At 36.8% G+C, this 15,014-nt stretch overlaps 1 protein-coding gene across 4 annotated transcripts in view; it reads left to right on the forward strand.

The window, feature by feature from the left end:
* Nucleotides 1-3,528: 3,528 nt before the first annotated feature.
* Nucleotides 3,529-15,014, forward strand: part of atp11b (ATPase phospholipid transporting 11B) — a 58,949-nt gene continuing 47,463 nt past the window's right edge. Inside the window, exons 1-4 of one of the 4 annotated variants that reach the window (XM_028026988.1) lie at nt 4,114-4,235; nt 11,975-12,124; nt 13,607-13,723; nt 14,349-14,438. In XM_028026988.1, coding sequence (XP_027882789.1) covers nt 12,026-12,124; nt 13,607-13,723; nt 14,349-14,438 — 306 coding nt within the window. In that variant the 5' untranslated portion in view covers nt 4,114-4,235; nt 11,975-12,025. Of the gene's footprint in view, nt 3,869-4,113; nt 4,236-11,974; nt 12,125-13,606; nt 13,724-14,348; nt 14,439-15,014 lie in introns of those variants that run through there. The other 3 variants (XM_028026989.1, XM_028026991.1, XM_028026992.1) reach the window with 3 other exon arrangements.

A 15,014-nucleotide genomic window follows, 5' to 3' on the forward strand; every position in this document is an offset into this window, starting at 1 on the left:
TGTGACCTAACTGGTGCATCATGGGATAAAGTTTCACAAAATTAAAAATATATATATATTATGTTTGACAAACACATACTTTCCTGTTTGGCTATGCTAGTGTATTTTTCCATTTCCAATAAAATGACATACTTCTTGTGAGAAATCTTTATTTTTGACTGAAAATAACTGCAGAAACTCCCCAAACAAAACCTTGAAGACGTTGTCTAACGGTAGAAATGAGGCCACACCTGCAGGACAACTGGAGTCTCCTGTGAAGCATGGCAGTGAATGTTAAAATGTTAGCCAAAAGCTCTTCCAAGCACTTGCAAGACTGCAGTTTAAATTCAATTCTGCACAAAGCTGGGACAGCGGCCAGACATGATCTTGTGCCTTGCCATCATCCGTTTCCATAAACGACATTGAGACTGTTGTGGATCAGTGGCTCTCATTCTCCTGACTCCGTTACAAAAACATAGCCAATTGTCTGTGACCATCGGCACAAACTCATGCTTACAAAGACCTGAAATAAACTAAAGAAATCTAATCAAAATAAATGACTGAGTACTTTGATAAAAACATTTTCCCCCTTTATTTCTATGGATTTATTAGTCTTAGTTTTGCATGTTTTTGAACTTTGGGTCTCAGCTTCTTCTAAAAACAATCCAAGCACTTAAAAAAAAACAACATTCAATCGTTTTGTGATAAGACGTTTTTTGGTGGAAAACGAGCCGCTTCAAAAACCTCTTGCTTGTTGAGCCACATTACACGTGCGGTGAGTTCCACCCATTACCTAGCAACCCCAGGAGAGATCAGCACATTTGGTCAGCTGATTTTACTGCGTTGTACAATGGCTGCTGGAAAAGACAAGTGTTTTGTTATTGACTTACCATAAAGAAACCACTTTCTGCATTCTTGTTGGTTGTGCTGGAGGCTCCACTTCTGCTTTCTAAAGATGGACGATGGTACAGTTGCACATCTGTTTGTAGCCATTTTCAGGTGTGAGTGTAAACATTGAGTATAGAGTTGTGGCCAGCAGCAGCTTAAATGGATTTAGAGAGGCCCGAATAATACAAGGGTCTGTATAGATAGAAAGGAAAAAAAGAGTACATTTCCCCCCAAAAACTTATACATTTTGAGATTCAAAATTTCTGAAAATTCTGCAAAAAACAAGGACATTTCTGAGCTCCAAGAGTCAAACATTTTCTAGAAAAAGAAAATCTGAAATTTCAAGATTAATGTCAGAAATTTTAACGGTTTTTTTTTTTTAAATGCTAGAAAAAACTCAAACTTTTAGAATAATAAAAATTTCCTAGAAAATCTTAAAATCTTGTTTCAAAATTCAAAATTGTCCAACTTTTAGAAATTTCTGAAAATTTTCAATTTTGAAACTTTCTCAGAAATGTCCTTGTTTCTTCTAGAAAAATTTTGAGATTAATCTACAAAATTTCAGATTTTTTATATAAATATTTTTGGGGTTTGGCAGGAATGTACTCCCTTTTTTCTTTCTATCTGTGATGTCCGTCATATGCCATCGTACGAAACGACTATTTCTGAAAGAAGCTCAAACAGTCTCAACTCACCAGACTAAAATCTCATTATCTAAGAATAATTTTGTCCAAAAATGTAATGAACATAGTTTTATTAGATTATTTAAGCTCTCAATGAAGCATTTTTTAATTTAAATTTTGTAAGAGTAATAGGTCACCTACGTATCATTTTCCCACCTGAAACCTCCAGGTTCATTCTAGCCCAGATGTGAGAAGGAAAGGAGGTCCCAGATGTTGGTGCTGCAGTTCTGTTACGTAAGTCGGCGTAAACTAGAGATTTCACTGACTGTCACATGGGGGGAAACGCAGCAGGCAGCGGATTAAATCCTGGATTTTCAAAGGAAATCTACCTTTTTAAAAAGAGTTTGTAACATGTCTGCTTTTGCAATAACAACAAAAAAACGCTTCAGTAGTTTTGCAACATCACATTGACAATAAACCTGAACTGAACCCCATACTTTCATTTATTTTGTTATAACGCCCACATAGGGATCCAATTGGAAAACAAAACAATTTGCTGAATGGGTTGCCTTATAAAGCAAGAATAACAGCATTTGGATCAGTGGAAAACATCCAAACTTGTCCACTAACCAGAGTTAAAGAGCGATGGAGAGATAGAGGCAGGCGGCTGCAGCTGTTCTGCTCCAAATATAGCTGCTGGCACACATCGATTACACCGGGTCATTAGCATTAGCTCCTTCTGCAGCTAACGACTGCATGTTTTCAGTCAAATGCAACATGGCTGAAAGTGGGACATATTCACAAACGTCTCACAGATAATGCAGTTATTTAGACTTTAAGTCTATCATACTTCATAAAACAATCTGAAAGTATAAAAAATATTTTAATTGATTAATTGGATTAAAATTGGCACATTATGCTGATTTTCATTTAACCACTTAGGCCTTTTTTTATACAATATTAGAAATGCATTACAAGATGCAAATAGTTTCTTTTTTTAATAATAAAACTTTTAATTTTAACATCATTCTGTTAGTCCTTGATCATTTGTAGCAAAAATACTCAAACATGAAAATCTCAGACTTCTGGTAAGTTGCAACATGAGGTTGATTGACAGCGTTAAGACCCTCCTCCTGGCTCTGATTGGTTGTTTTTGGGACATTTCTACAGACAATAATAATGGCTCACTTATTGTCTGTCTTAAACCATCAGGACATGGTGAAAGTTTAAGAAATATCACCTTCCTGAGAGATTTTTTCTTTTTGCCTACATTTGTAAAAAAACAAAAAAGACATTTTTAAAAAGGTGGTGATAGAGAAAAAAAACATTTTATATAAAAGGTACATACAGCAGCTGTGGTTTTAATATATTTGTTAAAACTGTCACCATAACATAACATCATAACATATGAGACAGATAATCTGTGAAAGGAATGAACTTCTCCATCTACTCCTTAATCTATTGCTGAAGAAATGCACCGCTCTGGTCAAAAACAACCAACCAGAGCCAGGAGGAGGGTCTTAGCGCTGTCAATCAATCTCTTGTACTGATTGTGCTAATGCTTTTCCTGTAAGAACTTGCATTACACGAAAATCGTTTATTTGTTGTCATCTGTGGCTATAGGAACTAGCCTGAGCATTCACAACAGGCTATGCTAGCTGCAAGGGAAGAAGCTAGTGATTGACAGGACTAACACCCGCCTCCTGGCTCTGATTGGTTGCTTCTATTTAGCACTGGCCCCAGTTTTTTCACAGATTGTCTCTTAACTTACAGTTTCAACAAATATGCAAAAACGTATTTAGCTACAAAGGTTACATGCTGAAGGAGACTGAACACCACACTTTTCATAATTTAGTTTGTGAACAAAAAAGTGAAGTTGGTGCCTCCTGTTCCTTCTTCCTTAACAATGTGAGCTTTTTGTGTGTTGGTTTGTCATTAAATAAATATTTAATTTTACAGACAGGGGGCGTTCACAGGCTGCAGAGAGAGCAGCCAGTGTATGCTCCTCACCGAGCCATAAGTTGGTGTGTGACAGTAGGCGTGTGTGTCCGTGTAAAGTGATCGTGGCAAAGCAAAGAGACAGAGAGAGAGAGAGAGATGTAGCACTGGGACTCTCCTCTGTCACTTTTACTTGTAATCATCTGTCCGGCGCCATCCACGGCGCAATGGGGACGTTTTGAAGCGCCTGCTTTATGAGGAGTCGCATTATACGAGTGAGCCACGCAATGCGACCGAGGAGAGCTGCCTCTCGGAGGATATATTGCGGCTTCTGGACTGCTTAGTCGGAGTAGCTTGGTGCTAGCGCGGGGCTAACGTCTTGTGCTGGCTTCTCCGGAGCGTATCCTGTCAAGATGCTGCGGTGGATCCGGCAGCAGCTGGTAAAAAAACGCTTTCTCTGCCTTGTATTAGCGTCGCTTTCCAGCAATACCCCGAATTTAACGCACGCCTCAGCTCTCGGAGAGACGTACGAACTTTATTTGGCTGGATTTTAGCAGGCTAACCTAGCCTTTTTAGCTGTTGTCGAGGTGTTTAAAACATTGTCGTCTTCCGTCAGGTAGACGTTACGGCTGGCTAACGTCTACCTGACGGAGCTAGCTGGCGGTTGGTGGCTCAGCTGTTTGGAACTAAACAACGGGTCGCGTTCAGGTTTAAACTCAGTTTTAAGTGACAATTTGCTACAGTTTTAATCCAGCTTGGACCGGTTTCTGTGGAATATGGACCAACTAGATGGCTAACAACGTAAAAGTAGGTAAAGTTACACCGAGTCCTCTCAAACTTTTAATACAGCACTTAAAAACTACGTTTTTATTCCTGTTTTTTTCAAACTAGCTTGAGTTTAGCAGTTGGTTGCACATTAGCTCTCCCTCAGTAGAATATTTTAAAACGTTTGGTTTGTTTGTTTAACTTTCAAGATGACTTTTAAACGGCCATTGTTGTGTTAGCTGTTAATGCACACAATGGCTCAAATTTATTGAGATCAGATGTGGATTAAAAACAAACGAAAAAGTCTAAAAAAAAAAAAAAAAAAAGCATTGATAATAAAATCTCCCGGTATTTTACCTGTTTGAATGAAAGCCCATTTCCGAGATAAAACAATAGAAATGTTAAATTTCTGCTTCTCAGTTTATGTGAAATATGTAAATAGTTGGGAGCATGACAGAAAATAAAATCTATCTCCAATTAATTTTGTAATTGGCTTTTATACATTTCTTTTAGTGACATGAGGTTACATTCAGGAATTTAACTGAGTAATAATTTATTTTTAAGAAAAACAAAACATTGCAGAAAGTCATTGACTGCAGCATTCACTCCTTCTGGACCAAAATCGTTGACTTTGCAGCAATCTCTCATACTGAGCATGCATGTAGCGACAGTGTAGAGGAAAATCTCCCCTTTAACAGGAAGAAACCCGTAGAAGCACTTTTTATGTTAATTAAAATTAAAAAGTTAAAAGGAGAGAGAGAAACAGTGGATGACTCCATTATATTGGTTGATGCTATGTCCTGGGAAGTAAGTAGATTTAGTTGATGTTATCAGTGTGGTTTTTATAATAGTAATAAAAACAAATCCAAATTCAGATCCTCAATAGCAAAAAGGAAGCAGGCTTTGATGAAATGGCTAAACCAGCAAAATAAAAACCAATTAACCAATAATCACAAACTATCACACTCATTAGAACATAGCAGCTAAATCATTATTACGAGCTACTGCTCATTATGTGTCGACCTGTCACGATATGCAATGTTTCTGGACGATAAATTGTCCCAGACGTTACTGTGATAACTGATAATATTGTTTTTTGTTTTTTTAGACCATTTTCTAGTAATATAATGGTAATAATGCAAGAACACATTCTCAATGTCAACTAACTTTAAATTCTAATGAACATTTAACACTAGTCCCGAAAGACTTTAAATATCAAAAATAAATAAACAAAACAACAAATAAAATTAATTAGGAAGTCTCTGTAAGCAAAAGTTGTCCTTCAAAAAGGGGCTAGTTGAGACCAAAACACCAAACTGTAGACTTTTATTAAACAGTTTTCGTAGAAAGAGAGAAATTATGCAAATGGATATTGATTTTGTTTTAATTTATCATGCGATTAATTGATTTATTGTGACAGGCCTAATCATGTGACTGTTGGCCTAATATATATGAAATGATTTTCCACATATTTGCGTCGATAAATTTGTAAATAAAATTTAATAAAAGATTAGCCAAACCAAAAAATGAGGCAGTTTGAATTTAGTTGGATTTTTTAAATTGACAATATTGATAAAAAATAAAATAAAATAGCCACCCCTGCTGAAGTTTTACAGGTGACCCCATTGCAATTGCAGCTACTTTCTCCTCCAAGTACTTTGAAATTGTTTGTTGATTCCATTGTATTTGGTATGTTAGCAACATTTTGAAATTAGTTTTATGCCAAAACTCACAAAGTTTAAATTCATAAAACCTTTAAAAATACTTAGAACAAATACTTATGACAAACCAGTGCATGGAGGTGCCATAAATTTATCCTGCTGTGCAGAAAAAACTAATTTTATTATCTTTGGACCTAAATAGGAACGATTTAGAGTCAGCACACAGCTTCAGTTATTACAGCTAGAAATGTGCAGTGAAGTACTCAGACCTGAACCTTCAAAGACACATAAAGATGGTTACAAATTCAGCCTTCTAGCAGCTGAAATACATTTCGAGGATCTAGAGAAACTCCTCCATGCGTTTATCTTTAGTCACATTTATTACTGCAACAGTGTCTTCACAGGTCTGTCTAAAAATAATCCTCCAGATGCAGCTGATCCAGAAAGCTGCTGCTGGAGTTCTGACTAAATCCAGGAAGTTAGAGCACATCACCCAGTTCTACAGTCCTTCCAGAGAATAAACTTTAAAATACTTATGTTAGTTTATAAATCACTGAATGGCTTGGCACCACAATACATTAAAGACCTGCTGCTGTTGTCATAGCAACCTTCCAAACCTCTCAGGTCTTCTGGTTCAGGTTCTGCTCTTTTTCCCCAGAACCAGAACCGAACATGGAGAAGCAGCATTCAGCTTCTATGCACCACAGATCTGGAACAAACTTCCAAAAAACTACAAAACGCCTGAAACATTGAGTTCCTTTAAATCTAGACTAAAACCCACCGGGTTAGAGCTGCTTTTGGTTCCTAGTAACTGGATCAGTTGATTTTGATGGTGGCTTTTGACAAAATGTTATATTGATTACTTGTTTCATAATTGGTTACTGTATTATGGTTTTACAGTGTAAAGCTCTCTGAACTGCTTTGTTGCTGAAATGTGGTATAAAAATTAGACTTGAAATGAAAATGCTAATATCTTTAAAAGTTGGAGCCTGCAAAAGTCAGAAAGGTCTTTAAACTGCTAACTAACAGAGCTGGGCAGAGTACCTAGAAATTATACGTAAGAGTAGCACTACTTCAAAATATTTGTACTCAAGTAAAATTACAAAGTAGCCAAGAAATTACTCAAGTAAGAGTAAAAACGTATTTGGTAAAAAGTCCTCTCAAGCACTGAGTAACTGATCAAATTAAAAATCATTTAATATTTAAAGATTACACAATCAAACAGAACAAAATATAAAGTTAAGTGGAATTTTTGGCATTTTAAACAACCAAAACAACAATAATTCATAAGTAACAAAAAATAACAAAACCATGTAAAATATAATTTTTCCAAATCAGTTTTTTTCATTAAAAAACTTTAACAGAAACTCCGGGTGTGTGTCTGTGTCTGGTGAATTTTTAGTTAAAACATGTTTTCTTTTCATTCAGTGGGTAGAAAATTCAGAAAGTTTACTCAAGAGTAGAGATACTTCATTATAAAATTACTGTAGTAAAAGTAAAAAGTACAGCATAGTAAAAAATACTCCTAAAAGTAAATTTCTTCAAAATTTACTCAAGTAAATATTTACCAACTCTGCTAACCAGAATAACAAATAAAATGCTGTTATTGAATGGACGACACGGCCGGTACTGTAGTCGCCAACAGGCCCAGACTCGCTGATTATACTTTACTTTATGCTTTAGCTTGTGACTTATTAAAGTCATAAAAGAATAATCTTAAAGTAACCAGAATACTCAGACCAAATTTAGCAGTAGTACTACAGAAATGCATGTTGCCATTTTAAAGTTGCTGCTCTAAGTTGTAGAGCATTGTTGGATACTAAATTTATAAGATTTTGCTTGAGAAATGTTGCAGTTCTGGTTTTAACTGAGCAAGTTAAAACCAGGAGCAAGTTTTAAGTAAGCAAGGTTTTTTTTGTTTTACAGCCTGTATCAAAACAGGCCTTCATTGACTTTTAGTATCCGGTTAATAAATGGAGAGACGGTTGCAGGGTGTGTGAATATGTGAGATAAGTTACTCATGCTTAAACCATGATGTCACAGTAAAGAATGAGTTCAGTTGATTTTTTTAACTCCCATCTGTTAATCACTGATCAGTTCCAGGTTACTGGGTCTTTCATTAGTTTAGTTTTGTTTCATTGTGACTTTTTGTCTAATTCAATTGGTCTTATTTAGTTTTTAGAAGGTGATTTCTAGTCTCACTCTAACTAAATATCTAAATATTTAGATTTAGTTTTTATTAGTTGTAGTAGTAGTTTTAGTTTTTTGACGCTTTGGTTAAGTTTTAGGTGCAGAAATTAGGGTTTCCCTCCAGAAAACTTGCTAGTTTCTTTTTTAACAGGAAATGTGAAAATGTCACTAGGTTATTATATGTTATTGGAAGACTTTATTAACCTAAACTCCAACTCTTAAATCTCTAACTTTAAAAAGACAAACATTAAGCTAAGATAAATAAACAATGCTTAGCCTGGCTGGGGCTAAAGTAAAGCCTGGAGGCCCGCCAGGCTTAAAATACACCGAGGGAAACCCTGGAATTCAAAAAGGTCAAAGTGTTGTGTTTATGTTAACATCGATAATAAAAACTCAACAGAAAAAAATACTATTTTCAAAAAATGGTCTCAGTTATTGATGAACCACCAACAGACTCTGGAGTTTTCTCCCAACTTTTGCCATTGTCATTTTGTAGACCAGCGACTGTAATTTACCAACACCTGCTGTAAACTGATTGTGTGTGTGGGGAAGAAAAATTAAAAGGCTAATAAATAGTCAAACACAAAAATGAAAAATACTACTTCTACAATTTTAGCATGTTTTAAACGCAGGTTATAGTTCCAGTTATTGTTCCAGTCATTAATTATTTCAGTTAACGGAAATGTTTTCTCAATTTCAGTTTTTGTTATTTTGTCCATTTTAGTTGAGTATAATAACCTTGACTGCTTCCTGCTGCTTTAGTTGGAAACACCGACTCTTTGACTGTGTTTAAATTTCAAACTTTAGTTTTTTTTTTCTGTTTTCAGAGGTTAATCCTCAGCCGTTACCTGACCAGAGAGTTTGGGTCGTAATTTGAGATAAACCCGGCTCATTTAACCTCTCTGTTATAACTGACCTGCCCAGTTAATTAAGAGTTTAATTAAATTGCACCTTAGCACACCTGGCCTAATTAAAAGGCCTGTCGGAGGGCGACCGTATGCCTGCTGCTTGTTCTCTCTCCTTTAGTTTCTTTTTAACACAGTAAAGAGGAGAAAGATGTCGGAGTGGCAGTTCGACTGGCTTTTAGTGTCAAACTTCCTACATATGCAGAGCAGACATCATGCGTTGACTTCTGCATTTACACCATAAAAACCTTCTGTAATCATAGCTTATGCAACGAGCATCTGTGAAAACTCACACTGACATTTTCTTGGTTGGATCTTTTTGGTTCTGCTCCAAAGCCGTGAGCTAAAGAGTAATTTTACTGACTTGCACACCTCCTATGTGTCGTCGTTACTTATAGTTTCCTGCAGGATCTCTTACGGACATTGTCATAAAAACTTTAATAATCTGTTGTCAGAAAGCAGTAAAACAACTGGAAAATAATCTTGTACCACTCCATCATTGTTGCTACGTCTACAGAAACGCTAGAGAAAGAAAATATTAGCATATTACTACGAGTGGCTGCAACCCAGTTCATTCCAGAACAAGTTTTATAACTGTGCTGTATCAATAAAGGATGGCATAAAGTAGCTGCTTTCAGAGAGTGCAGCTTTGTCTTTCCATGTTGTTGCATTTATGTACATCATTGCAATTATTGTAGTTATCATCAGTCATGAGGTTTAAAGCCACTATGTTTTTTTATGATTTCTGTTTTAGACGGAAAACCTTTTTGTCTTTAACACCACTCCTAGCTCAGCTCTGGTTGTTTTCTGTGCTGTTCGTCATGGCTGTGGCTCCACCAATGCGCTCTGGGACTTGTAGGCTTTGGGCAGGGCGTAATTATCTGTCTGCCTTTAAATTGATGTGGGCATCTGAGTCTGGAAGAGAAAGATTGAAAAGTCTAATGTCAGCCGCTTTGTGTTTACTTTTAATTCAGTTGTGCAAAATTACAGTTTATTAATTTACAGTACAGGTTGTTTTCGCTTTTTCCATTCATAAACTGTAAGATTAATAAAAAAATGTTTAGTGAAAACTGTTTAAAAATAATGCTTCCTACATTCACCTCTTTCTGTACTCTAGAAAATATTTAAAGATGATCTTCCTTAGCATTACTTTGCATCTCTATGATTTGCAGGACTATTAAATTTTTTTATTATTATCTGGGTGCCATTTTTTCTTTGTTGCAAAGTTGCAAACTGGCAATAAATGTTGCAGTAAGGTAAATTTTCTTCATGGCTCCTTTGGTAGATGCATATTTACAAATTGGCTTCACAAAGCCACAACACTTTTGAATAAGAACTTTTCAGCAGCTTTTTAAATGAATCTAGACTCAAAATAACAATAAACCAAAGGAAGCTTGCATAGAAATAGATTTATTCAAGTTTTGAGGACGGACAGAAAGCGTTTTTTTACATATAACATGTAAAAAGTGCATTACAATAATCTAGATGAGACAAAAAAACATTTAAAGTTCCCATTTAGACATCAGCCTTCTGAGTTTGGAGGTATTTCTGAAATGATGAATGTTTTGTAGAAGCTGTGGTCAGAAACATTGTCTTAGTTCCTGAGTTTGACTTAATGGCCACATTCAGAAGTAAAATTTGTCAAGTTCTGTTGATGTTGAAGTTATTGTGTAAAAATATGCAAATATTTTTTTACGGTTTTGGCTTTGCAATGACAGAAACCGCTTTTTAAGTTTCTTGAAACAGTATATTTTTGTTTTGTCGGTCCAGCCATAGTTAGCATAACCTTTGACCTCAGCCTGTCAGGTTTATGTGCATCCTCCGTACCCACTTCTGCTTAGTGCATTTCTGTGACAGTAGCTGAGTTTCTACTACAACTTTGTTGATGTTCTGCTAGTCAAAAAATAAAATTTCACAATATCCATTAAATAAAAAAACGCATCTAAAATCACACGTGAATAAGTTTTCACACGATAAGTCATTGAAAACATGCGATGCCGTCATTCTCCAACTACTTCCTGTTGCCTTCATTTGTCGTTTCCACCAGTACCAACATCCTGTTATCATGTGACACGTGTGATGCGAAAAAGGTATTTCCACTGCAATTTAGCAAAATACACAAATTTTGATGCAGCTGACAAACCCCCTGCACTGATGCAGGATTTGTCGGCTGCATCAGTGAGAGTGCTGCGCATTAGTGAGAGTGCTGCACATCAGTGAGAGTGCTGCGCATTAGTGAGAGTGCTGCACATCAGTGAGAGTGCTGCGCATCAGTGAGAGTGCTGCGCATCAGTGAGAGTGCTGCGCATCAGTGAGAGTGCTGCGCATCAGTGAGAGTGCTGCGCATCAGTGAGAGTGCTGCGCATCAGTGAGAGTGCTGCGCATCAGTGAGAGTGCTGCGCATCAGTGAGAGTGCTGCGCATCAGTGACAGTGCTGCGCATCAGTGACAGTGCTGCGCAACACAAATAATCACCAGACCGGAACACAGTGCGCTAAATAATAAAACATAATCTAACAAAGCTTTGAGGCAGATAAATTTTCCTCGAGGAATTTTAATAATTGAGGTACTCGAATCATTCGAGGAATCGTTTCAGCCCTGCTTTTAAAGCATAGAAAGGTGCCTTAAAAGTGATAGCTTTTCATTATGTCATAATGACACCTTTAAAACAAAATGTCATTATTTACCAAATGACACTTCATGACAACACTTACGGAGACTCCTCCATGTTTGTGATGTCAGTTTTATGCTCACCCCTTCAAATAAAGTGTTACCTGTAACACTAACCAGGAAGTCACTGTTTCAGCAACTTTGCAGTTTTCTGGAAGTTTGCTCCAGATTAGAGGAGCATAGAAGCTGATTGCTGCTTCTCTATATTTGGTTCTGGTTCTGGGGACACAGAGCGGACCAGAACCAGAAGACCTGGGCGGTCCGGAGTGTTGCTATGACAACGACGGCGGCTCTTTCATGCGTTTTGGTGCCAAGCTGTTCAGTTTATTTCACAACTTCCCTTTGAAATCCAACAGCATCAATTGCAGGTTCTTCAAAAACAGAAACTCTGGTGTCCAAAGTAAATCATGAGTCCCAAGCGCCTCAGCCTTCGAGTTCAGCTTCATCTTAAATTGAGCCTTTCCTGTGAATCACCCGCAGCAGTCCCCAGCACAGAGGCGAATCAGGTACATCAGTCTCAGTGTAGGTCATTCATAACCAGGATGTTACTCTGCGTAGCTTTTTTTATTCTTTTATGCTAGTCTTATCATTTAGGAAGCTGTTTCTTTACTGCTCTTTACCACCTTGTGAGACTTTAGAGTTCTGACCAGATGAGAAATTTCTGCAAATCACAGATCCAAAGTAAAAACTGGGAGATGCCGTTTGCCATCAATAATTTTATTACCTGTGTTGGTTTGGTGAGACCAGATGAATCAACTAATTTATAAACTTCATTTTCTAATTAACTAGAAAATGCAGACTGAAGAAAGAAAGCCAAATTGCTCAAAGGACAACACAGTCAGAGCAGTAATTAGGCCAAAACTGTAGAAAAAATATTTACATTTTGCGGAAATGTTTTACCCGAAACTCAGCTGGCGTAGTTCTGGCTTCACCTGGATCAAATTCAGTAAAAAAAAAAAAATCTCATATCAAGAGATTTAGAGATGCACCGATCCAATATTTATATCCGTATTGATTCCATATTGAAAAAATTCTAGACCGGGTATTGGAGACAATGTACCTGATCTATAAGTGCAGATCTATCCAGTCTTATTCTACGCTTTGTGCTCTGAGCGACGTCGTGCCTTTTTTATTTATTTTACATCATATCTAGAATTCCTAATTTTACATTCTGAACCATTTGAAGTTTGTTGCTGTTTATTTTCACATGTTTGACCAAAGTAGTCAACCTGTTGTTTTTGTCAGTTTCCGTTTCTTTATTTGTTTTTGCATTTCCTATTTTGCTGCTAATTGAGCTGACTGAACAAATTAAAGATGTTTTCACGTTTGACCAAACTAGAGAAGCTGTCGGTCTGTTTAAGGGAGCTGTACCGGTGCAGTTATCATATTTATGTCTGTGTTTGCAAAACAAACCAAAAACATTTCAAGTTAATTCAGCTGTTTTATCGAATACTAAACTTCACATATCAGTAAAAGTAGATCGGTTCCTCCTTAATCAAACTATGAATCTGTTAAACCAAATATTTTGCATCAGATCAGCCATGTGCTGTAATTATGCTAAGGCAAGCAGAAAGTGCTGAGATTTTCACATGTTGATGCTAGAAGTATTTTTAACTGGAGATTCATCTTTTGCTACAAATGATTTTACTAAAGGAATTCATTTTAGGCAGTAAAATGTTTATTTTCTTATTTAAAAAAGAAACTGGATTATTAGTGTGTTTCTAATAATATATATAAATAGCTAAAACAGTTAAATGAATAATTTGCTGCAAAAATAAAATAAATAAGTTTACACTCTAATTTTGTAGCCATTGTTTCTGTTTTGCCACTTTCCTGTGGTATGGCTCTGATTAAAATATAATCGTTGTGTATTTCGTAACTCTTACTGCTAGCTGCTGTTTGTTCTGTGTTTTAACATCTACATGTTCATGCCATAGGAACAACCAGAGTAAGTTGTTTTCTCCTCCCTTCTGTCTCTGTTTTCTCAGGGCTTTGACCCTCCTCATCAAAGTGACACCAGGACTGTTTATGTAGCAAACCGTTTCCCTGAGCATGGCCATTACATACCGCAGCGCTTCGCAGACAACAGAATCATCTCATCCAAGGTATCAGAATCTGTTACAGCCATAAATATTAGCATTTTGGAGGACCAACCGTTCTTAGTCAATTAGCTTTTCTGATTCAGACTTTTAAACTATCCTTTAGCGTAAGCTAGTCTCTGACATGGTCCCTTTTTTAAGCTTAGCTTTGTTTTTAAGCTTAGCTTTGTTACTGTATCCTGGTTTGTTGTTTTTTCCATGTCATAAACAATATAAACTGAAAAAATATTTTATTTCCTTCAGTATAAGTTGGTTTAAGTTGATTTTATTTTATTTTGCCTCAGCAGCTCCGGTAAAGGAACGAATGATCCAGGGAAATCTCCAATGTGGAATTAATTAGCCTGTAGTTTGATTTAAAGTGAATGTTTCCAGCTTTATTTGGTGACGGCTGAGCAAAGCGCAAACAAAAGGCTTGTGTGTTGGAAAGTGAATTAGTCCGGACTGTCCAGACTGTCTGCTTGCTGCCAACAGACTGTGATTTTTCATGTCTGATCTATTGACCTATTTTGATTTTAACAGGAAAAGATTTTGAAAACGTTGAATGCTGTGCTGGAAGAGTAATTTAAAGTGTATTTTGGATTATTTTTGATGTAATCCAGATATACAAACCTTTTTATTCCTTCTCTCTCAGTACACAATCTGGAATTTTGTCCCCAAGAATTTGTTCGAGCAGTTTCGCAGGATAGCGAACTTCTATTTCCTCATCATCTTCCTTGTGCAGGTAAATTCACACATCGGTTCAGCGAGTGCATGATTTCCTCTGTCAGCTGGTGATGAGTCATGTGTGACCTCAGCTCCTCTGCTGCACATATTTACGTGTGGGCGTGTGTGTGTGTGTTTGTGCATCAGCGGACGTGTCATTAACTCTGAGGACCTGGAGGTAGAGATGTCTACCTTGTGTTTTCATTTAAAAAAACATAAAAAACAAACGCTGCACCCACATGTTTGGTAATATTTGTGTCGCTGCGTCCGGCCCAAAGCGCCGTGCCTTCACAGCTAATCACTCAGCCTGCGTAGACGATGGATTTGGCTTTCAGATGTTTCTGCTGTGGCCCTGATGCTCCAAAGAAATCAGCTTGGCTTCGTCTCAGGATTTGTCATTTCACCCACTCAAACTTTCAGTGAAACTGAAGACATCTTGTCCTGAAATCTGAAGGAAAAGAGGGGAGAAGTGAAGGGGACATTTTCTGAAATGGACAGTTTGAGCTTTTTCGGTCAAATTTATCTCCAAGGGATTCCTAGAAACTTACATTTTTACTCTGAAAAGCAAAAAAAATCAGAGGTCAGATGGGAAATC

Source organism: Xiphophorus couchianus, chromosome 9 (genome assembly GCF_001444195.1).
Source record: "Xiphophorus couchianus chromosome 9, X_couchianus-1.0, whole genome shotgun sequence".
Lineage (NCBI taxonomy): Eukaryota > Metazoa > Chordata > Actinopteri > Cyprinodontiformes > Poeciliidae > Xiphophorus > Xiphophorus couchianus.